The sequence below is a fragment of the Saccopteryx leptura genome, chromosome 5 (assembly GCF_036850995.1).
Source record: "Saccopteryx leptura isolate mSacLep1 chromosome 5, mSacLep1_pri_phased_curated, whole genome shotgun sequence".
NCBI classification, from domain to species: Eukaryota; Metazoa; Chordata; class Mammalia; order Chiroptera; family Emballonuridae; genus Saccopteryx; species Saccopteryx leptura.
In genome coordinates this window covers 4,163,331-4,190,593 of record NC_089507.1, presented here as the reverse complement: position 1 = coordinate 4,190,593, position 27,263 = coordinate 4,163,331, and the positions used below count along the sequence as shown (strand labels likewise).

Below are 27,263 nucleotides of genomic sequence, written 5' to 3'. Positions count from 1 at the left end.
AGCAAAACGGCCCAGAGGAGGGTAGTCAGACGAGCCCCCCCCACCCACCCACACACACACACACGGGCTCCTCAGGCACCGTCTCCACAATGGCAGCATCACCGTATTTCAAATGCTTTGGGCCACGTTCCAGCTTTTTCCCGGAATGACGATCCATCTCCTCCATCCGCTCAGCGAAACTGCAGGTGCCGTGAGCCGCGTGACAACCCAGCCCGGGTGCCCGGCCTGCGCTGACTTGGCCTGGACGGTGTGGAACAATCGCCTGAGCTGTGAGGCCGGCTGCTCCCGACGGTGGGTCATTTTTGCTGTCACCAGCCACTCTGCCACGATGACCATCTCCCACAGACACGTTCTTGACACCGGAGCACATGCTATCCCCAGGAAGAGCGTCACTCAGAGCTTCATGGTGCGTTTCAACAGACGTCACTTCAGTTGTGACATCGCCTGGAGAAAAACTGACCACCATGCCGGGTGTGAGAACAGCAGTGTCCCCTCAGCACCCGGGATAGTACCAATGTCACCAGTTTTGTAGACGTCCTGGAGGGGCAGACGCAGGGGCTTGTCAGTTGACAAGTTGGTGGCAGGATGTGATCCAGAGCTTCAAGCAGCCAGGTCCCATGGGCACTGCCCTCTTTACAGGTGACTTTCCGTCCCTTGAATCCAAGTATATTAATTAGCACTTGGCTCCTGAATGCTGTCACCATTCTAACCAGAAACGGGCACCAATGCTACCGTGTCAGGGTCTGTGGCCAGTTCTCTTAATGCAAGTGCTGACTTCTTGAACTATTTCCTCATAGCTCTTCCGACCACAGGGTGGCTCCGTGGAGATCGTTTTGCTAACACCAACCATCAGGGGTCTCACACCCAGCGTGTAAGCCAGGAGGGCACACTCGCAGGTCTGCCCGATCTTGGAGATGCCGGCTTCAAAGTCACCAACACCAGCAGCTACACTGGGGCCCACCCATGGACTCCGGCGGCCAGAGACGCCACGGGAAGGAAGGACCCAGGTCCACAGACGCCAGCAGAGGCTGGTGGCAGCCCAGAAGGCCAGGCAGGCCCCACCCCATCCATGCATCTCTCCTGGTCCCTCAGTGCCACCCACTGAATGTCTGTGTCCCCCCAAATTACTGTGTTGAGTTCCTAACACCCCCCCCACACACACACACCCCAGGTGATGGCGTTCAAGGCAGGGCCTTTGGGGGGTAATTAGGTCACGAAGAATGAGCCCTCATGATAGGACCGGCGTCCTCGTAAGAAGTGACGTGAGTGAGCTTGCTTCTAGAGGACACCATCGTACGAGGACAGAGCGAGGAGACGCGTCTGCACACCAGGACGGGGCCCTCGCAGAACCTGCCCGGCCCGCACCCTGGTCTCTGACTTCCGGTCTCAGGACTGTGAGAGAGCAATGTCTGCGGCCAGCCTCCGGCCCCTGGTCCTCTGCTAGAGCAGCTCAGCAAACCGAGACACGCAGACACAACCCTGAGGAACGGGCATGGCCGCTCAGCCCGCTGAGGCTCAGATCCTGTCCCCCACCTCCCAGGGCGGGGACAGGAAATTCACGGGAGGGGGCTCCTGACCCCGAGGCACACACTGTGAACATGACGCCCTCCTGATAGTCGGGGGAGCTCAGACAGACCCGGCTCCAAACCCCAGCCCGCCACCCCGTGTGTGACCCCGACCAGATCCTTGACCACTCTGAACCTCAGTCTCTTCTTCGATCAAGTGGGCTCTTGGGAGAAGGAAGTGAGTTCATCCGTGGAAAGTGCCAGCACAGGGCAGGGTTCCGTGAGACGCGGCCACTGGCACCGCCTCTAGAATAAGCCTGGTCCCCTCCCCAGCCCCCAACTGTCCTGGCTCGGTGGGTTCTGTGAATCCCTCCCAGGGGCCAGGGCCAGAGAACGGAGCCACTCGTGACATGATGGTAGCCAGGACGGCCCTTCTCGGGGTGTTTGTGGAAGGCCTCACCTGGCAGGTGTGCCAGCCTCACCACCCAGTCTGGTGCTCCCAGGACCCACCACCCCTCCTGGGTCTGCACCTCCCCCACCAAGCCCGGGGTGCTTTCTGAGTCAGCCGGGCAGCTCCGGGGCTGCCACCCAGAGCCCAGAGCCTCCCTGGGGAACTCCATCTGTGTGCCACCCAGAGCCCAGGCCTCCCTGGGGAACTCCACCTGTGTGCCACCCAGAGCCCCGAGCCTCCCTGGGGAACTCCATCTGTGTGCCACCCAGAGCCCAGAGCCTCCCTGGGGAACTCCATCTGTGTGCCACCCAGAGCCCCGAGCCTCCCTGGGGAACTCCACCTGTGTGCCACCCAGAGCCCAGGCCTCCCTGGGGAACTCCACCTGTGTGCTCGGGAATGACAGGCAGCGCCCTGAGAGCCCGCCTCCTGCCCAGCTGTCAGTGGGGGGCACTGCCACCGCCGCATGAGGGTCTGGGTGTCCCCTGGGCTCTGCTCGGCTGCCTGGGTTTCCGTCTTTGCGGCCCAAGTCACCCGGCTGTTGAGACAGGAGCTGTGATGTGCTCAGCCGGCTGGGGGACCCATAGCTCAGTCCCCCCCCCCACGCCTGCTGGAGCCCTCCCCAAGCACACTGGTCCTGCTCCAGGACCTTCAGTGGCTCCCTATTACTAAAGGAAAGAGTGGACCCTCCATCCACTCCAGCCAGTGCAGAGCCCCCCTAACTTCTTGAACATATCACAAGATTTTTTCGGTTTTGTTCTTGTGTTTTTTTTCCCCCCTGCCTTCTAGCCGCACACTGAGGACTGGCCATCTGGCGACAAGAGGGAAGAACTCCTCGGGGGTCTGGTACGTCTGTGCCAGGCCCCTGCTGCCACCCGTGTCCCCAACAGCGCGTTCCGGCACCCTCTGCCCGACTTCCCACAGGGCCGTGAGGACAGGGGCTGTGAACAGAGTCGCACTCCTGGGTTTGGATCCAGGCTTTGCTTAGGCGAGTGACTTAGAACACCAGAGCCTGAGCTAGAACGCCACCTACAGATGCACCTGCGTGTGAGGACATAGCCTGAGCTAGAACGCCACTTACAGATGCACCTGCGTAACAACAGAGCCTGAGCTAGAGCGCCACCTACAGATGCACCTGCGTAACAACAGAGCCTGAGCTAGAACGCCACCTACAGATGCACCTGCGTGTGAGGACATAGCCTGAGCTAGAACGCCACTTACAGATGCACCTGCGTGTGGGGACATAGCCTGAGCTAGAACGCCAGTTACAGATGCACCTGCGTGTGGGGACATAGCCTGAGCTAGAACGCCACCTACAGATGCACCTGCGTGTGGGGACATAGCCTGAGCTAGAGCGCCACCTACAGATGCACCTGCATGTGGGGACATAGCCTGAGCTAGAACGCCACTTACAGATGCACCTGCGTGTGAGGACATAGCCTGAGCTAGAACGCCACTTACAGATGCACCTGCGTGTGGGGACATAGCCTGAGCTAGAACGCCAGTTACAGATGCACCTGCGTGTGGGGGAGACTGGTACCCTCTGTCAACACTCGGGGACCGTGCCAGGCCTTTCGGCAACATGCTGACCAATGTCCTCAGAACTCTCCTGGCTCGGGAGAGGCTGGGACCCCTCGGGCAAAGAGCCCACCAGCACGGGGTTGGGGGCAGGGGGTCTGAGGCTGCGGATTCACATGCTGCTGTGAACCTCGTCCCCGTGGGGTCTCCATCGGCTGGGCTGTGCAGCGCCTTGGCCCAGGGTCAGCTGAGCCTCTCTGAAGGCTGGGGGGGGGGGGGACAGGAAGGACAGGATGGAGAGGATGGGCCTCGCAGAGCCCGGCTAAGGTCCAGGGGCTCATGGGACAGAACCCGCTGGTTCTGTGATGCTAGCTCGACACTGAACTTGAGTCACTGTCTGTACGTGTCACCTGCATCACGCTGTGAGCACGCTCAGGGCAGGAAGGTCAGGACAACTGGCTACCCGTCCCACGCCCGCCCCGCTCGGGGAAGGGGCTCAGGGTGCGTTCCCGGCAGGGTCGGTAGGTGGAGGGGAGAGGGAAGAGCAGCACAGGTCAGACAGGTGGACGGGCGGCTCGTGTTCCCACAGCCCCAGAGGAAGGGGGACGGGCTGCCTGTGAGAACGTACCTCCGGGACCCCAGCCAGGAAGGTGGCCGCGTACTCGGCCAGCGCCACGTCGTTCACCATGCCGCGCACCATCTCGGAGAGCAGGCGGTCGGCCGCCCCGTGTCTGCACAGCTCCTGAAGCAGGTGTGTGAGCAGGTGGTTCCTGTCGCGGCACTTCTGGACCAGGGAAGCCAGCTTGGCCTGCGGGAGCGAGACAAGGCCAGGTAGGTCCACGGGTCGGCCAGGTGGGTCCACGGGTCGGCCAGGTGGGTCCACGGGTCGGCCAGGTGGGTCCACGGGTCGGCCAGGTGGGTCCACGGGTCGGCCAGGTGGGTCCACAGGTCGGCCAGGTGGGTCGGCCAGGTGGGTCCACGGGTCGGCCAGGTGGGTCCACGGGTCGGCCAGGTGGGTCGGCCAGGTGGGTCCACGGGTCGGCCAGGTGGGTCGGCCAGGTGGGTCCACGGGTCGGCCAGGTGGGTCCACAGGTCGGCCAGGTGGGTCCACAGGTGCAGGGCGCCCGGGGGGGGGGGGGCTGGGGCGTCGGCTCCCTGCTCTGCACCCCCGGGAGCGAGACACGGCCAGGTGGGTCCACAGGTCGGCCAGGTGGGTTCACAGGTGCAGGGCGCCCGGGGGGACTGGGGCGTCGGCTCCCTGCTCTGCACCCCCCAGCCCTGTCTCGGCCTCGGCCTCAGCCCAGCCCTCCCTCCCCCCCACCCCACAGTCCCTCCCTCCGCCTGGAAGCTGCAGACAGCATGGAAAACAAGCCCCCCTCCCCTGGGCCCCCAGGGGTCCCCCAGTGCTTTCTGGTTGCCCTTCAGGTGGGTCAAGGGCATGGGTTTCGGCTCCACCACTGACCCGCTACGTGACCAGGCTCCCCTCCACGCCTTGCCTTGCTCATCTGTACAATGGGCATTGTTAAGGGCACCAGGACAAAAGGGGACAGTGCAGGCAGAGCACACACACAGGGCCAGCCACGCAGGCCCTCAGAAGACACCAGCCATTACTGCCACCAGGCATAAGTGACTCTCAGACCGGTCCCTGCGCCCCCCCAGCCCCGTCACAGTGACCCTCCTCCTCGATGCTGTTGCATCCACACTGGCCCATCCCCCCAGCCCGACCTCCGGAACTTCCCCATCTCTCCCTCGTGGCTCCTATGTGTCCCAAGCCCAGAAAAGCCTGCGCAGATCTGTTCGGAGGCCAGCCAAGGTGTCACCTCACCGGGCAGTCCTCCGTGATGCTCAGGGCTCGGTGCCCCTCTGTGCTCCAGCTTCCAGCTTCCTCCTATCCCTGCAGTTAATTTTGATTTTTTTTTTTTGTATTTTTTTGAAGCTGGAAACGGGCAGAGACAGCCAGACAGACTCCCGCATGCGCCCGACCGGGATCCACCCGGCACGCCCACCAGGGGCAAAGCTCTGCCCACCAGGGGGCGATGCTCTGCCCCTCCGGGGCGTCGCTCTGCTGTGACCAGAGCCACTCTAGCGCCTGGGGCAGAGGCCAAGGAGCCATCCCCAGCACCGGGCCATCTTTGCTCCAATGGAGCCTTGGCTGCGGGAGGGAAAGAGAGAGACAGAGAGGAAGGAGGGGGGGAGGGGTGGAGAAGCAAATGGGCGCTTCTCCTATGTGCCCTGGCCGGGAATCTAACCCGGGTCCCCTGCACGCCAGGCCAACGCTCTACCGCTGAGCCAACCGGCCAGGGCCTGCAGTTAATTTTGTATTTGTGGGTCCATCTCCCACACAGCCCGGGAGTCCCTCAAGGTCAAGGCTGAGTTCCCGGCAATGTCACTGTGTCACTGCCGGGCACTGTGTGGCCCTCGGGATGGTTTGTTGCATAAATGACAGGAGTGAGTGATCCTCCTACATGACATGTCTACAGAGGTGACAGACTTGTCATCTCATGGGTGGCCCTCCCAGTAGACTCGTCTCCACTGGAGGAGGAGGTGATGGTCATGCCCGTCCCAGAGGCTCAGGGCCACTTATACGCCAGTCCCCAGGCAGTGGTACCTGGGCACTCCACGATGACAGGGAGAGGGACAGGAACGTGATCCGTCCGCCGTGGGGGCAGGGCCCCAGCACAGCTGGGCGGGGCTCCACGTGCCCCCTGGGCCACCCGGCCTAGAGGCTCAGGGCCACTGTATGCCAGTCCCCAGGTAGTGGTACCTGGGCACTCCATGATGACAGGCTGGAGGGACAGGAACGTGATCCGTCCGCCGTGGGGGCAGGGCCCCAGCACAGCTGGGCGGGGCTCCACGTGCCCCCTGGGCCACCCGGCCCAGAGGCTCAGGGCCACTTATACGCCAGTCTCCAGGCAGTGGTACCTGGGCACTCCACGATGACAGGCAGGAGGGACAGGAACGTGACCCGTCCGCCGTGGGGGCAGGGCCCCAGCACAGCCGGGCGGGGCTCCACGTGCCCCCTGGGCCACCCGGCCTAGAGGCTCAGGGCCACTTGTATGCCAGTCTCCAGGCAGTGGTACCTGGGCACTCCACGATGACAGGCAGGAGGGACAGGAACGTGACCGTCCGCCGTGGGGGCAGGCCCCAGCACAGCTGGGCGGGGCTCCACGTGCCCCCTGGGCCACCCGGCCTAGAGGCTCAGGGCCACTGTATGCCAGTCTCCAGGCAGTGGTACCTGGGCACTCCACGATGACAGGCAGGAGGGACAGGAACGTGATCCGTCCGCCGTGGGGGCAGGGCCCCAGCACAGCTGGGTGGGGCTCCACGTGCCCCCTGGGCCACCCGTCCCAGAGGCTCAGGGCCACTGTATGCCAGTCTCCAGGCAGTGGTACCTGGGCACTCCACGATGACAGGCAGGAGGGACAGGAACGTGACCCGTCCGCCGTGGGGGCAGGGCCCCAGCACAGCTGGGCGGGGCTCCACGTGCCCCCTGGGCCACCCGGCCTAGAGGCTCAGGGCCACTGTATGCCAGTCTCCAGGCAGTGGTACCTGGGCACTCCACGATGACAGGCAGGAGGGACAGGAACGTGACCCATCGCCGTGGGGGCAGGCCCCAGCACAGCTGGGCGGGGCTCCACGTGCCCCCTGGGTCACCCGGCCCAGAGGCTCAGGGCCACTGTATGCCAGTCCCCAGGTAGTGGTACCTGGGCACTCCATGATGACAGGCTGGAGGGACAGGAACGTGATCCGTCCGCCGTGGGGGCAGGGCCCCAGCACAGCTGGGCGGGGCTCCACGTGCCCCCTGGGCCACCCGGCCTAGAGGCTCAGGGCCACTGTACGCCAGTCTCCAGGCAGTGGTACCTGGGCACTCCACGATGACAGGCAGGAAGGACAGGAACGTGACCCGTCCGCCGTGGGGGCAGGGCCCCAGCACAGCTGGGTGGGGCTCCACGTGCCCCCTGGGCCACCCGGCCTAGAGGCTCAGGGCCACTTGTATGCCAGTCTCCAGGCAGTGGTACCTGGGCACTCCACGATGACAGGCAGGAGGGACAGGAACGTGACCCGTCCGCCGTGGGGGCAGGGCCCCAGCACAGCTGGGCGGGGCTCCATGTGCCCCCTGGGTCACCCATCCCAGAACATCAGGGCTCCATCATCCAGCCATATCAGTTGAGCACCCACTATGTGCAACTCCTCCTGAGAAAGAGGGCACCGCTGATGGTGACAATGGCTCTCGTGGGTTTTTCACAAATCCTCCTCACAGAGAGTCAGTGTGGCTGACGGGAGGTCCAGCCCTGGACATCAGACAGAGCCGGCTGGACATCAGACAGAGCCGGCTGGACATCAGACAGAGCCGGGTTCAAATCTTGGCTCCACCCGAGTTGCTCTGTGTGACTATGGACAAGTCACTGCATCTTTCTGAGCCTCAGTTTTCCCATCTGCACAGTGGGGCTCATGTCCCCTTCCTGCTGTGTCGCTGTGGGACTTAAAACTCAGTACCTGTAGAGCCCCTGGCACATGGCGGGCATTCCACAGACGGACAGACGGCGGCTGCTCCAACCTCCCCAAATCCCCGTGCCAGCTCAGTAATCACAATTCCCATTTGTCGACGATGTTTCTGTGAGGGGTGAAACATCGCCCCTAAGGAGAAGCCGGGTGGGGAACCAGGTCCCTGCGGCTCCTCCGTCCCGTCCCGTCCGGCCTCCTCGGGGTCTGGCCTCGCCTCGGTGAGGACGTGGAGCCGACGCCACGGTCTTTACTTTCATCTCACTTTGTGTGTGAAGCTCGTGGTAGCACGCGAGGGATTACGCTCCTCGTTTCAGGACGCGGTCCACAGCAGGGGCTGACGTCAGAGGGAGGCACGAGGAGGCCTCACGTTTCCGGGAGCTTCACAGAGCTCTCCTCGCCCTCCCGTGGACAACCCCGGGGCGCGTCAGGACGGCTGAGTGCAGCCCAGCGGAAGGACCATCCGGCGGGAATGACGGTCACTTCATCCCTCAGAGCAAACCGAGGGGGAATGACGGTCACTTCATCCCTCAGAGCAAACCGAGGCTCAGCAGACCTGGGTCCTGGGGGGACACGCACAGAGGGGCCTGCCGCTCACGTTTCCGATTCAACGGCTCAGGACACCGAGGCCCCCGCAGGGAGGGGACTCAGTAGGTCAGTGGAGCCCAGGGTCTTAATTAGGTCCTCCCAGCTCCCAGCCCAGGCCAGTGACCCTCTCTGTCCACGTCGCCCAGGGAACAGGAAGGACAAGCCCTCCAAGTCCACTTCCCAAGTCCCGGTGCCATTTCTGAAACCGAACATGTCATTGCAATCAAACCACATGCCCGACTAGCAAAGGACCTATCAGACGCTGCGGGCCAGCAATGCCCTTTCTGGGAACTGTTCTGAAGAAATGTCTAGATTTGTGGGGAAACCATTCCAATAATAATAATAAAAAAAGGTGTGCCTCATTGTGTTTACATATAATGATGCAAGAGACAGGGAAGGAAGGGAGGGAGGGAGGGAGGGAGGGAAGGAGGGAGGGAGGGAGAGAGGGAAGGAGGGAAAGAGGGAGGGAGAGAGGGAAGGAGGGAGGGAGGGAGGGAGGGAGAGAGGGAGGAGGGAGGAGGGAGGGAGGAGGGAGGGAGGGAGTGAGGGGTGGAGTGAGGGAGGGAGTGAGGGGGGGAGTGAGGGAGGGAGTGAGGGGGGGAGGGAGGGCGTGAGGGAGGGAGGAAGGGAGGGAGGGAGCGAGGGGGGGAGGGAGGGAGGGAGGGAGAGGGAGGGAGAGGGAGGGAGGGAGGGAGGAAGGGAGCGAGGGGGGAGGGAGGGAGCGAGGGGAGAGGGAGGGAGCGAGGGGAGAGGGAGGGAGCGAGGGGGGAGGGAGGGAGCGATGGGGGAGGGAGGGAGGGGGGAGGGAGGAAGGAAGGGACTTGGACACCCACCAAGGGGACGGTGGCTTGTGAACCGCGGTGTCTGTGGCTTGTCCTCCGGGGTGAGCAGCAGCTTCAGGGCTGGCGAGGACAGGACAGTCCTCCTGGGTCCCACTCTCACGTGGGGAAAGCAGGACCAGACATCCAGACAGAGTCGGATCTCAGACACGCGTAAAACGTGCGAGAAGAAAACCCACAAAAACACTAGATTCTAACGGGGTTTGGGGGTGACTCTCGTCTCTTTCTGTCTTCTTTCTAGTACTTTTATAGACCAGAGATAGATCACATCTATAATGGGGAAAATACTGAACTTTTTTCTAGAAGAGACATTTTCTATTGATTGCACAAATATATTACCTTCAAAGGAGTCACAGCCAAATTGGCTTCATGCTGCTTTTTCTGAAGTTCATCAACCTGGAAGAGAAGAACGTTTTCTGACGAGGCTGAACCATTGATTACACAGCCCAGTACTTCCCCAGGAACGCCGGGCTCTCAGAGGTTGGCTCCTGTCCCCTCTTTTCCCGTGGGAGTACTCTGAGGGGCACAGGGGCCTCTTCCATCACCTGCTCGGCAGGACCGGGGAGGAAGGACGCTCTGAGCCCTGGAGAATGCACTCTGCTGGGCCAGCTCCACCCCCCTTCCTTCATGAAGAGAGCCTTCCCAAGTCCCCACGCAGAGTCTCTGGGTGCCATGTTCAACCTCCAGCTTCCTGAGCCAGAGACCCTGGTTCTTAATCCCGGCCTAGCCGCTCCCTAGAACTGTGACCTTGTGCAAGTCACTTTTCTCTGCCTCAGTTCCCTCATCTGGAAATTGAGGGTGATATGAGCGCCCATTCAGGGGTGGTGACCGTAGCGAGGACCCCGTGAATGATTCCTGTGAAGTGCTTAGGATGGGGTCCGGTATGCAGTCAACACCCAAAGACTGTAAACCAGTATCACCATCTGGGGCAGAGGAGCCAGTCATGGGAGTGACCATGGGCCTTCCAGCCTGGCCCACTGCCCAGCTGAATGCCTGACCCGCAAGCTCACGGGCTGTGACAAGATGGGTGTCTGTTAGCACTCCCTCCCTTGTCCCCTCGGCAGTCGGCACAAGAGAGCCACGTGAACGGAAGTCCTTCTTCTCCTAACCTCCTCTGACTCTAACCCACGCTCCATAGTCAGAATGGACATGTGTGCGTGTGCGCGTGTGTGTGTGTGTGTACACACAGGAAACTACACCGTGCAGAAGGTATTACGTTGTGTTTTCGTCATGTGATTTAAAATTGTAGTGTTATTTTCATATCCACACAAGTGGATTGCCTGCTTCTAAAATCTTGCAGAGTATTTCTTTCTTTTTTTTTTTTTTCTGAAGCTGGAAACGGGGAAAGACAGTCAGACAGACTCCCGCATGCGCCCGACCGGGATCCACCCGGCACGCCCACCAGGGGCGATGCTCTGCCCACCAGGGGGCGATGCTCTGCCCCTCCGGGCGTCGCTCTGCCACGACCAGAGCCACTCTAGCGCCTGGGGCAGAGGCCAAGGAGCCATCCCCAGCGCCCGGCCATCTTTGCTCCAATGGAGCCTTGGCTGCGGGAGGGGAAGAGAGAGACAGAGAGGAAGGAGGGGGAGGGGGGTGGAGAAGCAAATGGGCGCTTCTCCTATGTGCCCTGGCCGGGAATCGAACCCGGGTCCCCCGCACGCCAGGCCGACGCTCTACTGCTGAGCCAACCGGCCAGGGCTCTTGCAGAGTATTTCATCACGCGGCTATAACATCATTTATTGAACGATTTTATATTTATGAAAATTTATATTGTTTCTGCTCCTTTGCTTTACAAACAGAGCTTCGGTGACCATGTCTACACATGTCTTTCAGCACTTCCTTCTGGAAGATACTCAGAGGGCAAGGCAGCTCCTGGCAGACTGTCTCGTGCTGGGGGGGGGGGGGCGCTCGGTAGTGTTTGCAGCCTCGGATTAAATCTCCTCTCCGCTTCCTGCCTGACCTGTGGTGGCGCAGCGGGTAAAGCGTCGACCTGGAACGCTGAGGTCACCAGTTTGAAACCCTGGGCTTGCTGGGTCAAGACACATACGAGAAGCAACTACTACGAGTTGATGGCTCCCACTCCTCCCTTTTCTCTCTCTCTCTCTCTCTCTCTCTCTCTCTGACTCTAAAATCAATAAAAATAAAATCTGTTTTAAAAAATATCTCTCTGCTTCAGTTTAGGAAACAGCATGAATCTGTCACTGTGAACTGTGTACCAGCCCATTTTCAGTTAAAACGTGAGTGAGAAGAAAATGAAAAGGCAACAGAAGGACAGAAAGTGTTTGCACATCATCGGACACCTAATAAGGGGCCTGTATCTAAAATATACAACAAACTCGTCCAACTCACCAGCAGCAGCAGGGCAAGGACACAATGTATCAAGGGTCTGAATAGACACTTCTCCAGAGAAGCACGACAGGCTGCCAATAAGCACGTTTTAAACATCTGAGATCATTATGAGATTTACAGGCAGTGGTAAAAAAAAAAAAAACCAACAACATACGGCTAGGTGCCTCATATGTTTCATTGGTTTTCCCTCGATGGAAACATTTTGCAAAATTGTAGTATTTATAACCACCATTTAACGCCAATTATACTGAAATGGATACAACCCACCATTTCCTTCAGGTATCCCGGTTTAACTCACACCCATGTGTGCGCATGTGTCTGTGTCTCTGTGTGTGTTGCTTGTGCACCGGGTTCCGGGCCGTGTTATCACCGTGGAGGCTCGCACCTCCACTGCCCCGAGCAGGTCCAAGGCTCTCTCTTTGCCTTTCACAATCACACCTACCTCCCTCCTCCAGAGGAGGGACTTCTATTTATGTGGCATTTGAAAAACTGTTTGACTTTCTACAAAAACACCCACAGGCATTATTCTTTTCATTTTATATATGTACATTTGAGAGAGAGGAAAGGAAGGAAAGAGAGAGAGAGAAGCATCAACTCATCGGCATTCCCGGGGTCAAGCTGGCACCCTCGGGATCAAGCCCTGATCGGGGCTCGAACTGACGACTTTGGGGTCGAGCGGGCACCCCCAGGATCAAGCCACCAACCCCAATGCTCCAGGAAGAGTCTCTATCCATTGGGCAACCGGCTGTAGCTGTGTTATTCTTTTTTAGATTTAACAGCTTAGCTGGATGGATTTGTTCTCCTTTGTCACCGCCCCGTGCTTTAGAAATCTAATAAATACTAACCACTTGCTGGGGATGGCCAGGGAGCTCATACATGACTCTTGTTTCTGTTCTCAATACGTCCTGGAGAGGGGACCACCGGTTTAGGGTTTATGGCAGGAAGCCCCGCCCGGCCTACCTGGCCCTTGAGCTGGTCCCGGAGGCGGAGGGCCTCGTCCCGCGCCGCCTGCAGCTCCCGGCCCGCGGAGCCCTGGTCCCTGAGCTGGCACTGCAGGGTCAGCACCTGGTGGCGGAGCTGCCGGACGCGCAGCCTCAGGTCCTCCTCCGACGACTCGGCCTCCGGGTCCCGGAGCTGCGGAGTCACAGACCCGAATGAAATCCCTCGGGGTAACCTTGCAACTAACTCACCTTGGCAAATGCATCTTTCTTTTTCCTGCTTACATTTTTCTCACAGTTAAAAACTCTGAGAAAATGAGAAATCAGTCGAAATCCTACGCGCCAGGGTCATCTTCGTTATTACCTATCCAGTTCCTTCCCCTCCTGCCACCATGCGTTTACACGTGTGCTCATACATGTGTGTGGCCCGTGTGGGGTTTCCTGAGGGGGGATGTGGGAGGTGGGTGGTCCAGGGAACCACAGAATAACATCCTAAAATGTTATTTTCAAAAAAACTTCTTTTCACGTCATTTTCAAAAATAGGTGAAATACGCACAGTCTGTTTCGATAGATGTCGGTCACCGTTCTACTAAAACACAGTTGGAAGAGCGGCATCCAGTGCCGAAACCCAGGTAGGAAATGCCTCGCACAGAGAAGCTTCACAGCGGCATTCTACAAAACCGGAGGTGCTGCGTTGTCAACTGTTGTCTGGCATCGACGCGACGCAGCCTCTCACACCTGCGGGTCCAGCACGAACGGCTCTCACGGGGGCGTCAGTCGGGATTCGGGGAGGGTGGGGGTAGTGAGACTGAGAGGCCGTGGGAAGTGAGGTTCAGTGACCGGGCTGCTGCTGTTCCCAGGTGCTCTGGAGTCTACATTTTTTTTTATTTGTATTTTTTTCTTCTTTTCCAAGTGAGAGGAGTGGAGATAGACAGAATCCCCCATGTGCCCTGACCAGGATCCACATGGCAACCCCTGCCTGGGGCTGATGCTCTGTCCATCTGGGACCATGCTCACAACTGAGCTATTTTTAGTGCCTGAGGTGGAGGCTCCACAGAGCCATCCTCAGCTCCTGGGGCCAATGCACTCGAACCAACTGAGCCATGGCTACAGGAGAGGGAGAGAGAAAGAGAAGGGGACGGAGTAGAGAAGCAGATGGTTGCTTCCCCTGTGTGCCCTGATCAGGAATCGAACCCGGGACCTCCTCACTCTGGGCCAAGACTCTATACATTGAGCCAACCAGCCAGGGCCAACCTATTTATTTTTTACCTAACACACATACAGACACCTAGGCGTGCATATCCATACAGGCACACCCACATATCTGTGTTTCTATACAGTATAACATCCACACAAAATACATCTCTTTGGTGTCTTGTCTCCCTGGACACCAGCCAGGGGTGTTGTTTCCATGCCGCTGGCCGACGCTGACCGAGGGCTGCTGGTGCGCCCGCAGCACCGTGTGCGCGGGATGTTCAGGCCACCCTCACAGTTCGCTGCTCACGCTGGGCCCTGGCTCAGGAATACCCGACGTGCCTCTGACTCTCTTCCTGAGACCCTCCGAGGGGGAGCGGCTGGGCCCGGGAGCACCTCCGAGCCCCTGACTGGAACTGCTGAGACCTGCCTCCTCAAGGAGGAGGGGGCTGCTGACGGCAGACGTCCCGCTGCGGGGGCCCAGGGGCTCCGAGAACCTCCACAACGCCCCCCCCCTCGTTGCTGCGGCCGACCCCTCCCTGCAAGCAGCCACCCGGGCATTTCAGGCCCCCGGTGATGTCTCTTCCACACGTTCCTACCCCAGGTCAGGGCGGGCAGCAGGGAGCCCGAGCTACTCTGTCCGGAGAGGAGGGAGCAGCTGAGGAGGGCGGGAGGGCCGCATCCACCGGACTTGGGGGCTCAAGGGTGTCTCCCTCGGGAGCAAGGAACACAGCACAGAACGTGATTTCTCTTAATGAATTAATGGAAATCGACAGATTGGGCCTGAGAGGCACAGGCTGGGCCCTGTTGCGAGCAGATGGGCACCCCGAATGGCTCCATGAAACCCAGCTCCGAGGCTGCAAAACAACTTGGCATTTCTGGGGACTTAGGTGGCCTCCCTCCCCTCCCCCGCAATGGCATGGACAAGGGCTCTGCCCCAGTGGTCCTAAGAGAGGGCCCTCGGCACATGCCGGGGGAGGGAAGGGTGGTGTGAGGGCGGGCCCTGCTGTCACACAGGGACCATGCCACGCAGCAGCCCTTGGGAGTGATGGCCTCACAACCCACCTGCTCCCTGGCAGACATTATGTGCCCGCGCCCCGGCCACGGGCAGGACGTGCACCCGCGGGGGCTCTGTATGGGGGGGCTCTGTCCGGCAGGGGGCTCTGTCCGGTGGGGGCTCTATCTGGCAGGGGGGCTCTGTCTGGGGGGGCTCTCTCCAGCGGGGGGTTCTGTCTGGCGGGGGGCTCTGTCTGGCGGGGGGGGTTCTATCTGGTGGGGGGCTGTGTCTGGCGGGGGGCTCTCTCTGGCAGGGGGTTCTATCTGGTGGGGGGCTGTGTCTGGTGGGGGGCTCTGTCTGGCGGGGGGTTCTATCTGGTGGGGGCCTGTGTCTGGTGGGGGGCTCTGTCTGGCAGGGGGACTCTGTCTGGGGAGGCTCTGTCTGGCGGGGGGCTCTATCTGGGGGTCTCTCTCCAGTGGGGGGGCTCTGTCTGGGAGGCTCTGTCCAGCGGGGGGCTCTGTCTGGTGGGGGGCTCTGTCCGGCAGGGGGCTGTGTCTGGGGGGCTGTGTCTGGGGGGGGCTGTGTCTGGGGGGCTCTGCTTGGGGGGGAGACACTGGTATAGAAGCAGGCCCCTCAGCACAGCATGATGAGGGGAAGCCAGGAGGCTGCAAGGGCCTAAAGGAAGCACTAAAGCCACAGTGCCGTTGATACCCAGGGATGTGGTGGCAAACGTGTGACCACCATTCTCTGCGTGGAAGGGGGAACACAGGAATTTGTAGCAGTTGGCAATTTCTGAGATATAAATACTCCTACGTGGCTGGCTACAAGCTTCCAAAATGGCTCCACAACACAGAGCTGGGAGGACAGACACATGAGCCACCCCCGCGTTGAGCCCACCACAAGGGACAGGGAGGAGATGCCTTAAGAGGGGACCTCGAGGAAGAGCTGGGTTGGGGGAGGGGCGGGGCAGGGCAAGGGTGCAGGTGTGTGCAAGGCGGGGGACACAGTGGGGGTGCAACATGCGAGAGCCGGTTCCCGGGGGCGGGGCAGAGTCTAACTCCCTGGAGGGAAGTGGAATGTCGTCCCCAGTGCAACGGAAAGACGAAGACGCAGAGAGTTTTAAAGCCAAACAAAGTCATGACCAGGTCTGTGACTGAGGATGAGGCAAAGGGGGCGCTCTCTTCACCTTCTGCCTCTTGTCCACCAACAAATCCAGTTGATTTCAACTCTAGCTTTTGTCTGGAATCCCTTCCTCTCTTAAGGCCCAATTCCTCTGCTCTGCGTCGCCTCCTGGTGGTCAAGTGCCAACCCTCCGCCTGCGCTCCCTGCGCCCACCTGCCTGCCCCTTTTCCTCACAGCGCACGGCGATCTTTTCACAACAGACACTGATTTGTGCTGTTCTCCAACCGGAAGCCCTCCCAAGGCGTCTCAACGTGCGCAGAAGCGAGCAGAACCAGGCCCACTGGGGTCTGTCGCGGGACAGCTGTCCCGACCTCACCACACGCCACGCCTCCCGCCCTTGCCCACCGTGCTCCGGCCGTGCCGGCGACCTTCCGTATTTTCAATGATCCAGGTTCGTGCCGGTCTCGGGGCCGGGCCGTCTGCCCCTCCTGTGCCTGGAATGCTCTCCATCTGCTGTGCTTTTCGAATCTGGAAACTTCTCTCAGCCTGCCAGCCGCCTCCTCAGAGTTCCCGTCCCCACCCGGTCGGACACGCTGGGGCTGGACCACGAGCACATCCAGGGGAAGCACAGAAAAGTAATTCTTCATGGGCACTGAGTGTCACACCACGCAGGGCTCGGAGGGTTCTCGAGAGAAAGGAGACACAGCAAGGGAGCCTCACAGTCCCCCCTGGATTTCTCTCTGGAACACTGTCCAGAGCTGAACATGGCAGTCCTGCTCGGTGGGAGGATCAGACTGGCGTTCAGGGATGCTCTGAGCGCTGGGCTCGGTGGGACCAAATGCCAGAGAGAAGAAAGCTGCAGAGAAGAAAGCCAGACACCCTCCTAGACACACTGCTTGGGTCCTTGGCCGAGTCACAGGCTGGGCAGCACGGTGCCAGGCTCTGAGGCCTCACACAGAGCAGCAGCAGCTGGGAGGTCGGTTGCTAAAGAGACGTCAGAAGTCACACACTGATGTGAAGATGGTCATGCCAAAGTGGAGAGTCCTTGGAGAATGTTCTGGAAACTCGCCCAATAGCACTGAAAAGCCAAGCCCTCAGGACGAGGACCACACCACCTCAGGAGCGAAGTCAAGCCCCGGGACTGAGGGCAGAACGGCAGCACACCTGCCCAGGAATGGTGGTCTGCTGAGCATCCTGCTCCCTGTCAGGACAAAGCCCACATCCCGCTCCCTGTCGGGACAAAGCCCACATCCCGCTCCCTGTCGGGACAAAGCCCGCTCAGCGCTCTGCAGGGGAAGACCGGGAATCTCTACCACATGTCGTACAAAATGTCCAACATGAATTTTAAAAATTACTATACATGTTAAGAAGCAGGAACAGGCCCTGGCCAGTTGGCTCAGCGGTAGAGCATTGGCCTGGCATGCGGGGGACCCGGGTTCGATTCCCAGCCAGGGTACATAGGAGAAGCGCCCATTTGCTTCTCCACCCCCCCTCCTTCCTCTCTGTCTCTCTCTTCCCCTCCCGCAGCCAAGGCTCCATTGGAGCAAAGATGGCCCGGGCGCTGGGGATGGCTCCTTGGCCTCTGCCCCAGGCGCTAGAGTGGCTCTGGTCGCGGCAGAGCAATGCCCCGGAGGGGCAGAGCATCGCCCCTTGGTGGGCAGAGCTTCGCCCCTGGTGGTCATGCCGGGTGGATCCCGGCGCATGCGGGAGTCTGTCTGACTGTCTCTCCCCATTTCCAGCTTCAGAAAAATACAAAAAAAAAAAAAAAAAAAAAAAAGAAGCAGGAACATGGGATTTAACCAGGAAATAAAACAGTAAATAGAAACAGACCCAGAGGTGATCCAGACATTAGAGTCAGCAGACAAGACCTTCAAAATAACTCTGACAAGGTATCTATATTTTTGGAAACATGGACAACATGAATGAAAAGCTGAAGTATTTCAACTAAGATTCAGAATTTTTCCTATAAAGCATAAATTGGATGCTCTAGCATTGCAAAATGCAACTAAGAACTCATCGAAAGGACTTATCAGAAGGTAAGATACGGTACCACACAGGAGTAGTCAACTAAAAGACCGGTCAATAGAAAAATTCATATCAACACACAAGAGAGAGGGAGAGAAAGAATAGTTACAAAGATATGGGATGCACTCCAACAGTCTGGATTTTTAGAAGAAGAGTGAAAAATAGAACGAAACAAAATGTTTAAAAAAATAACAGCCAAGAACTTTCCAGATCTGACCAAAGACATGAATCTATCATTTCAAGAAGCTCAGAAAAAAACAACACCACCACACAAATAAAACCACATCAGGCCTCTCACAGAGTCAAAGTGCCTTAACCCAAAGAGAGAAAGGAAATCTTAGACGTAGTCAGAGATAAAACAAGTTGTTTCCTTCAGGAATACAAACAAATAAAATGTAATCATAAATTCAAGCCATTTGCCAGAACTCAATGGAATGAGCTCTTTCAAAGGCTGCAAGAGGGGGAAGTACTTGCCTGCCTAAAATGCCAAATTAAAGGGGAAAAATACTTTAAAACGTAGAGGGGGAAATTGTTTTCATACGAAGAAATATGAGCGGATGTATCACCAGCAGACCCCCACTATGAGAATAAGCGAGTTCTCTCAGCAGGGGGAGGAGAGAGAATGAACAGCATGGGAGCATTCAGAGATGCCGATAAATATAAAAGGTAATTGATTGTTCAAAACAATAGCAATGCCTTCTAAGGTTTAGTGTCCATAGAAGTAAACTCTAGGACAAAATAATAAAAAGAAGAGAAGAAATGGAGTTCAACTATTAAAAGATGCTTGCATTACTCACAATGTGGTCCAAGTAATAATGGAAGGTAAAGTTTAATAATTAAGAGATATATTTTGGAATTTGCAGGGTAACCATCTAAACAATAATATCTAGAGCTCCTGGCCAGTTTGCTCAGTGGATAGAGTGTTGGCCTGGTGTATGGACACCCTGGGTTCAATCCCAGGTCAGGGCACAGAGGAGAAGCAACCATCAGCTTCTCTCCCTCTTCTCCTCCTGTAGCCAGTGGCTCGATTGGTTCAAACATTGGCTCCAGGTGCTGAGAATAGCTCGGTTGGTCTGAGCATGTCAGCCTCAGGTGCTAGAAATAGCTCAGCTGATTCAAGCACTGGCCCCAGATGGGGGTCACCGGGGGGATTCTGGTTAGGGCACATGTGAAAGTCTGCCTCTCTATCTCCCCTCTTCTCAGTTTTAAAAAAATAAAATAAAAATAAAGAATAATATCTAACTGTACACTAAAACAAGCTGACAGAATAAAAAGGAACAATAGAAACTATTTTATTAATAACAAAACTAAGTCAGGAAAGGAGCAATAAAAGTGAACAGAAGAGATAAGGTAAGCAGAACCAATGGCCAGGAGGTAGGCATAAGCCCAGTTGCATCTTACATATATGCTGTTGCTAAGAAACACACTTTAAATGTAAAGATACAGATAGGTTGCGGGCAAAGAGATGGACGGTATGAGAACCCTGTGTATCATGATTTTTCATTGTTTACCACGAAAATACTTTAAAATACATATTATTATACATAGAGTTATAAGGGAAAAAACATGTTATAATGAAAAGAAACTGATGCGGCTACTTTAGTATCAGACAAAGTAGACTTTAGGGCAAGAAGTGCAAGAGGCAATGAAAGACATTTCATCACGATAAAAGAGTCAATTTGGCAGGAATACATAATAATCCTAAACTTGTACGTTACCTCATAATTTCAAAACGTCTATTGAAATCTAGAAAATAAAGGCTCTTCGCATGAGTGATTTCTGGCAGAACTTACTTTCTCTAAAACAAAGAGACTTTTAGCAGAACTTCACTTTTTTCTAAAAAGTCTCCCTTCCGCTGGCCTTGAGGCCAGCGTCCCAGGCTGTGGCCTCGGATAGCTCCGCAAGGTTGCAGATGTCCCTGGGTCGCTTCTCCCTGCACTCATCTTACAGATAAACATCGTGAGGGAGCCTGCTTTGTTATAAGGGACCCAACCTGTAACCCCTTTTGCATTGTAAGCGACCCAGGACTAGCTTAGACGTCTACTCTGTAATGAAACAAGGCTCCTTAGCCTCAGCATTTTACTATTTTTGTGCGTTTTAGGGAAGTTATTATGCAGGCTCAACAGTCTGCAAAAATGCCGACGTTAGGGGGCCTGCAACGGACTGTTAAGAAATTCGGACCACACAGCCAAGATTGTTCTAAAGATAACCTTAGCTTAACCAGCCTGTTTCGCTTCTGTAATCTGCTTAGCTAGGTGCCTGGATCCTGCTTTTTCCCCGCTCCCACCCTCTGCCCAAAAGTGTGATTTTCGCCTTTAAAAGCAAACCCCTGAGCTTGTTCATGGCAGCATGATTTGAGTCTGTGTTAAGATCCATGCTGACGCCGGCTTTTAGTAATAAACTCCTCAAAATTCTTCTTCAACTCTGGTGTCTCTTTGGAACTCGCTGGTCACTTCACAACAGTTTCGCTGCTTTGTTTTACTGCTCTGCTTCCTCTGGTCCCCATTCCTCAGTCAGTATGTAATTTTGTCTTTAAAAGCTAGCCCCAAACTATGTTCGGGGCTGCATTGATTTGAAATGACTTAGGTCTCCATGCGGTTGCCTGCTTTAAAATAAAGACTCCTTAATTTGGCTACTTAATTGTGTGGCAAAAAATCTGTTCCTTGCTGTTCTGATACAACACTATGAATCGAAACTAATATAACTTAAAGAAGAAATACACAGCCTGACCAGGCGGTGGCGCAGTGGATAGAGCGTCGGACTGGGATGCGGAGGACCCAGGTTCGAGGCCCTGAGGTTGCCAGTTTGAGCATGGGCTCATCTGGTTTGAGCAAGGCTCACCAGCTTAAGCCCAAGGATGCTGGCTTGAGCAAGGGGTCACTCAGTTTGCTGTAGCCCCCTGGTCAAGGCACATGAGAAAAGCAATCAATGAACAACTAGAGTGCCATAATGAAAAATTGATGCTTCTCATCTCTCTCCCTTCCTGTCTGTCCATCCCTATCTGTCCCTCTCTGTCTCTGTCACAAACAAAGAAGAAGAAATACACAAATGCACAGAGTTGGAGAGCTCAAAGGGTATCTGAGTAAACGGGAAAACCAACAGACCACACACCAGTAAAGATATAGAGGATGTGATTAGCACAATCAACCAGCCTGGACTAACACCTACGAAATATTCATCCTCTACAGAGCATGGAGGATAACTTACAAAATAGGTCATCACCTGGTCAGTAAAACAAATCTCAACTGAATGTTAAAAGAATGAGATGATACAGTGTATGTTTTCTGACAACAGTGAAAGGAAACTAGAAATCAGTAACAGAAACATAACTGGAACATTCTGCAGGTGCTTGGAAGTTCAGTATCATGCTTCTAAGTAACCAGTGGGTCAAGGAAGAAACCACAGTACAAGGTAGAAGCTACTTTGAACTGAGCCGACCTAGAAAGTACAATATATGGACGTGCGTGGGGTGCAGCTGGATCGTGTTTAGAGGGAAAGGCATAGGTTACATAACAAGAGTTCAAAACTCAGTGATCTACGCTTTCAGCACAGGAAGCGAGGGAAAGAACGGCCCATTAAACCAAAAGAAAGTAGAAGGAGAAAATAATGAAGACATAAGCAGAAACCAATGAAACACAGATATTCAGTGAAGAAAATCAACAAAACCGAAATGATTGATAAAATTGCTGAGAGAGAAGGAAGAAGAAGAGGAGGAGGAGGCTGATAAGGAGGGAGGAAGGGAACAGGGAGGAAAGAAGGAAAGGAAAAGGGGGTTGAGAGGAGAGAGAGACAGATACAGAAGATTAATGTGACTGAGCACCAAGATCTCAACACTATCTCACAGACACCCAAGACCTCCATCAGAGTATCCTAAGCTTTCCATCCTAGGAGTCCTGAAAATCAGATATTGTCCTCCCATGAGGGAAATGACTCAGAAGTCCTTTATCTTGGCTCAGAGTCACAGGTGTGGTAAGTGCAGATCTGGGTCCGAGCTCTGTCTGATCCAGTTCTGAGGCCCACGGAGCTTTCCACAGCACCGTTCAGGCCACAGTGTGCAGAAGTAACGACTTGGGCTACTGAGAGACTCCGGGACCTGAGCATACAAGCTCCGCTCTCAAAGTGTGAACACGCCCCCCCCCCCGGGGGTTCCACCAGACAGCAGCCTGAACAGCCAGGGAGAGGGCGCTGTTCAGCCCAGCCTGGCCCATGCGGTGCCAGTCCCAGCGACACCCGCTCCTAGCTGCGTGACCTTGGGCAGGTCACTGCACGTCTCTGGGTCTCTGCCTTCTCATCTGATAAATGGAGGTGGTGACTGTGTAACATCCTTGCAGGGCTGCTGGAGGAGAAGTACATGAATAAAAGGGGCTGGTCAGCGGTCCGGAGAGTTAGCCAGCGGAGGAAGAAGCCGCCACACAGAGTGACCTACCTGGGGGCCGTTGCTCAGGGTCCGCAGAGCTGGCCCATGGTCGGCAGAGCGCCCCGGTCTTTCCTCCTCCTTTCCCAGACGTGCCTCCTTCGTCCCGGTTCCGTCTGGGCTTCCTTGCGGAGCACTGGATCCATCCGCTCCTCTCCCGGCCGGCGATGGAGCCGCGGACCCAGCTCCGCCCCTGGAGCTCTCTGTGCCGCCTGCGGGAGGTCCCAGGCCCCCTGCAGCCACGGGAGGTCCCAGGCCCACTGCAGCCACGGGAGGTCCCAGGCCCCCTGCAGCCAGACCCTCTTTCCGTTCCAAGGACGGCCCCTCGTGGACCCCTGCCGGCAGCTGCTCTGAAGGCTGGGTCACCTGTACGGCCCTTTCCACAGCGTCCGCCTTGCTTTTCCCCCGGGGGCGCTCCTCGGCCGCCCCCAAGTGTCCCGCATCGGCGCTCACGCCCGAGGCGACCTCCCTCTCCAGGACGCGGACCCTGCGCAGGAGGTGGGCGTTCTCCCCCCTCAGAGCCCGGATCATGTCTTCTATCCCCAGCACCACGTCCTTGATCAGCTCCTTGTAACTGACCCCGAGCTCGGAAATCAGCGCGCTGAGCTCCCGGTTCTCCCGGGCCGTGTCCTCCAGCGCGCCTTGGAATCGCCTGGCGCTCTGGGACTTGGCTCTCTGAAGCTGGCCCAGGCGCCGTTTCAGACTCTCGTTCTCCGTTTCCAGCTCGGAGATTCTGCTGTAGCTCTTCCCGTTGCAGTCTTCCAGGTCGGAGACCGCCTGCCGATACTGGGCCAGTTCCCCCTGTAAGTGGGAGACGTCTCCCAACAGCGCCCCGTTGTCCCGCTCGAGGGCGGCTATCCTGGCCACGTGTCTCTCCCTCTCCGCCTGGAGGGCACGGAGCTGGTGATGGCACCTCGTGTGGTCCCTCTGGAGTCGGACGTTGTCGTGTAAAACTTCGCTTCTCTCCTTCTTCAGGGCAGAAATGAGCTGATGGAACCGGCTCCTGGCTCTCTCCAGGGCTCTTGATGGCTTGCAGAGGTCCTGGCCCCGCTCGGGGGGCCCCTCTGGGCCCGGGCGTAGGTCCTCTGAATCAGGCCCCGTCCCTGGAAGAACGTGGCCGGGCACCTCAGTCTCTCCTGGCTTAATGCCCTCACGACTCTCCTTAGGGTCTGCTTCCTTTGCAGGACGTGTATGCAAACCCCGGTCTGCCCAGACCTGCCGAGGGTCAGCGGGCCCCTGGTCACTAGGCCACCTCCCGGCCAGGCTCCCGTCCTCTCCCGCCAACGCGGAAGCCTCCTGCCCGCGACCCCCACTCCCAAGCTCCAAGGTGGAGAGGTGCCGGAAGCAAGCCTCCATCTCCTCTGTAAACGTGTCTATGGTGAGCACAGACACCTCAGGTCCTTGGCGAGGAACCCTCGGGGGACTGGTGGGCTTGGCTTCCTCGGGTGACATGGCCAACCTGGCAGACAGTGGCAAACCTCCCTTTTCCACCAAGAAAAGCGTTTCCTTGGCCTCCCGTTCCTTGGAGACGGGCTCCTCCAGGACCTCGCTGTAGCCCAGGCTGGACCCGTCCAGACACACTGCCGCCTCCTCCTCTCCTCGCCCTTCCCGCCCAGGGTTCTCCTTGAGCGGAAGCAGAGCGTGTCCAGCCCGCACGTGGTGTTCCTCCTCGCCCCGGACTCTCCCCGTGGCTCTGTCCTGCTCTGCGAGGAGCTGACCGCCGGCTGGAGACGGCCCTTCGGCACCAGGAGGCTCCCACTCCTCGTCCACCGAGGGAAGCCTTCCCAGGAGGCCCCAGACGTGCTCTTCCACCTGCCTCCTGCTGCTCAGGGACTTGGGGCCTTCCATGGACACTGGGGCTGCCCCCTGCAGAAGAGGCAGGGGGAGCTCCTGCCTGGGCCAAGGGCAGGAGGCAGTGGCCCGGGGCTCTGAGGCCCGATGTTGCCTCTGCGGGCCTTCTAGGGCACCAGCACCGTCCTCCAAGCCCAGCCTCTCGTGGCTTTCCTGGCGTCGCTGGTACCGGTCACCGAGGTCTCCCTCCTTCCTGCCCCAAGTCCTCCTCGCGCCCCAGTCCTCGGGTCTCCACTCTGGGGTCCCTCCGCCCTCCTTCCAAGGGTCGCTTAGATCTGCGGGCCCTGTCCCAGGAGATCTCTGGTGTGACAGCGGGGGGCACTCCTGGCACAGAGAGGGGCCGCAGCTCCTCGTCTGGGGACGGTCCCCGCAGGGCTGTCCAGAGGCTCTGGGGGCAGGCAGGGGCCTGGTGTCCAGCCCCCGCTGGAGGTAGAGTTCTTCTGCAGAGGCCTCTGGGAGCAGCAGGGCAGCGGGGTCCCCGGCGGACCCCCAGGGAGGGAGTGTAGACGTCTGCACCAGGAGGAAAGATTCCTGGGCCAGGGCGGCTGGCAGCCTCTGCCCCGACATCCAGGCCAGCTCCGTGGGGAGGAGTCCCGAGGGGCAGCCACAGACGAGGAGGAGGGCCTGTTCACACAAGCTGGGCTCAGTCGGAGCAGGCTGGGGACGGGAAGAGAGAATAAGGTGTGAGACAGCCCCTTCTGCCATTGGTCCCCTCCCCTCCTCTCTGACCCTATCTCTTGATGTTCTCTGTGCTTCCTTACCCAGCCACACACAGGCCTCCCTAACATGTCCACTCTGTTACTACCCCAGGGCCTTTGCACCTGCTCTTCCCTCTGCCCAGAATGTCCTTCCCCCAGATCCCCTTCTGGCTCAGCCTCTCACTCCATTCACATCTCAACTCAAATGTTACTGCCTCAAAAAGGCCTCCCGACCACTGTCACCCCTTCCTGTCCACTGACCGACCTTATTTCCTGTGCAGACCCTCCACCCTCCCTCACTGCACATCCATGTGCAGACGGTAACACTCCCCTATCGCCCGCACTGTCCAGGACGGCAGCCACGGGCCACGTGGGGCTTTCCCAATGGAAACCAGTCACAGGAAAGTTAGCATTCGGTTCTGCAGTGACACCCGCCCCGTGTCAAGGGCTCAGTGTGGTCCCCGGCTGCCATACTGCACAGCACAGATATAGAACATGCCCAGCGTCATGGAAGGTTCTAGTGGGCAGTGGGGTATAGACTGCACCCTCCGGGCAAGGACCCTACCCTGGAAGAGTGCCGGGCACATAGATATTCCCTAGGTATTTTTAGATACGTTTTTATATGCTTTGTATTTATTCCGTTAATCCAGAAAGAAGGGCTGACCCAGCTCACAGAGCAGCCCCAGAAGGGGGAGCCCTCGGGCTCACACATGACCATGGCCACCCCAGCCCACCGCCTGGCTGGTCCTCCCACCCCCACTTCCCTTGGCCGCCCATTCCCGTTCTCATGTCTAACTCCGTCCTTGCCCCTGGGTGTGGCCCGGGTCCAGCTTCTCCGCGAAGCCCTCCAACCCCACAGGATAACGCTGGGTGGGACAGCATGTGCACATGCACACGCACATGCACACACACAGAGCATGTCCGCCAGGACATAAAGGAATGGAGCCGGAAGACCCACATCAGGGCCAGTGGGCCGATGCTCTGCTCAAGCATCTCTGTCCTTTTTCTCTAGGGACCCGGATGCTGGGGAAGGCCGTGACTCCGAGCAAGCCAGGCAGAGCCCATTGGAACCGGGCTTCTGACCTGCAGGGGACAGCGTGGGGAGGGGCGTGGGCTGCAGGGACAGCGCTTGGGTCCAGCTCCCGGGCTGTGTGACCCTGGGGATGACCACCCCTCCTGGAGTCCCCAGTCCCTCCTCCCCAGCATGGGATGGTGGCTCCTGCCTCGCCAGCGCCTGGTCAGGAGGGTCTGTGGGACGAAGCATGATCTGGCGGCCACTAGGCCCCGGGCGCACAGCTGGGGTCCCTTTCTGCCCAGTCTCCACCCAGGTCTCAGGGCCCTCCATTCCATCTCCTCAAATCTCCCTCTCAACCACTTCCAGAATGTTCTAAGCCCAGAGTGCCTTCACCTGCTTCTGCCACCTCCCGCGTGGGGGCTGATCAGACCCAGCGGCCCCCCAGGCACACAGAAAGCCTATGGTCTTACCTGTGCATAGTCAGGTCCCGCCAGGTCTCCCAGAAATCCGGCCGTGGTCTCCAGGCCTGGCACCAACACAGGGGGGCCTCGTCCAGCCCCGGCGCTGCCCCAGGCACAGGGCCCCACGGCGGGCTGGCCTGGGAGGGGACAGGACCCTGAGCGTCACCCTCCTAGGCGCTCCCCCAGGATTGCCGCTCAGGGCCCTGCCCCTGGTTATCAGGGATGAGGGCGCTGCCCGCTGACTCACGGCCTGCAAGTCCCCGAAGGGGGCCTGATGGTCACCATCACCCGTCTGGTGAGCAAACCGAGGCTCGGCGGTGGTAAACCACTGTCCTGCTGAGCAGCGGCCCTGGGTCTGGAAGCCGCTTCTTCTGACCCCAGAACTCACGCAGATGACAAAGCCCAAGACACCGCTCTCTCCCCAGGTGTCCTCATGGGCCACACGGGGTCGTCATCCCTACCCCAGGCCCCAGTGTGTGGACAAAGGGGCTAACTCCTGGGATTCCCTGCCAGACAGACGCTGTGCCCGTCTCCAAGGACAAGTCTGACCCTGTGCCCGTCTCCAAGGACAAGTCTGACCCTGTGCCCGTCTCCAAGGACAAGTCTGACCCTGTTGGACCTGTCAGCTCGGCTCCCCAGAGTGGGCAGAGGGGCAGCCAGCGTGCTGGCGAGCGGCACCAACGGGTGGAGTGAGCCTCATCCAGACGCCGCACAGGCCTCAGAGGACGGTGAGCGAGTACAGACACCCAGATGGACACGTGGCTGTGGGGCTCCTGGGGGCAGTGGCTTCTGCAGCAA

General features: G+C 58.1%; 1 protein-coding gene across 1 annotated transcript in view; it reads right to left on the bottom strand.

The window, feature by feature from the left end:
- Nucleotides 1–27,263, bottom strand: part of C5H4orf50 (chromosome 5 C4orf50 homolog) — a 61,341-nt gene that overhangs the window by 11,851 nt on the left and 22,227 nt on the right. Inside the window, exons 8-13 of the mRNA XM_066385311.1 lie at nucleotides 26,709–26,836; nucleotides 26,475–26,602; nucleotides 22,453–24,948; nucleotides 12,711–12,884; nucleotides 9,741–9,797; nucleotides 4,100–4,279 (exon numbers count right to left, since the gene is read on the bottom strand). Coding sequence (XP_066241408.1) covers nucleotides 4,100–4,279; nucleotides 9,741–9,797; nucleotides 12,711–12,884; nucleotides 22,453–24,948; nucleotides 26,475–26,602; nucleotides 26,709–26,836 — 3,163 coding nt within the window. The remainder of the gene's footprint in view (nucleotides 1–4,099; nucleotides 4,280–9,740; nucleotides 9,798–12,710; nucleotides 12,885–22,452; nucleotides 24,949–26,474; nucleotides 26,603–26,708; nucleotides 26,837–27,263) is intronic.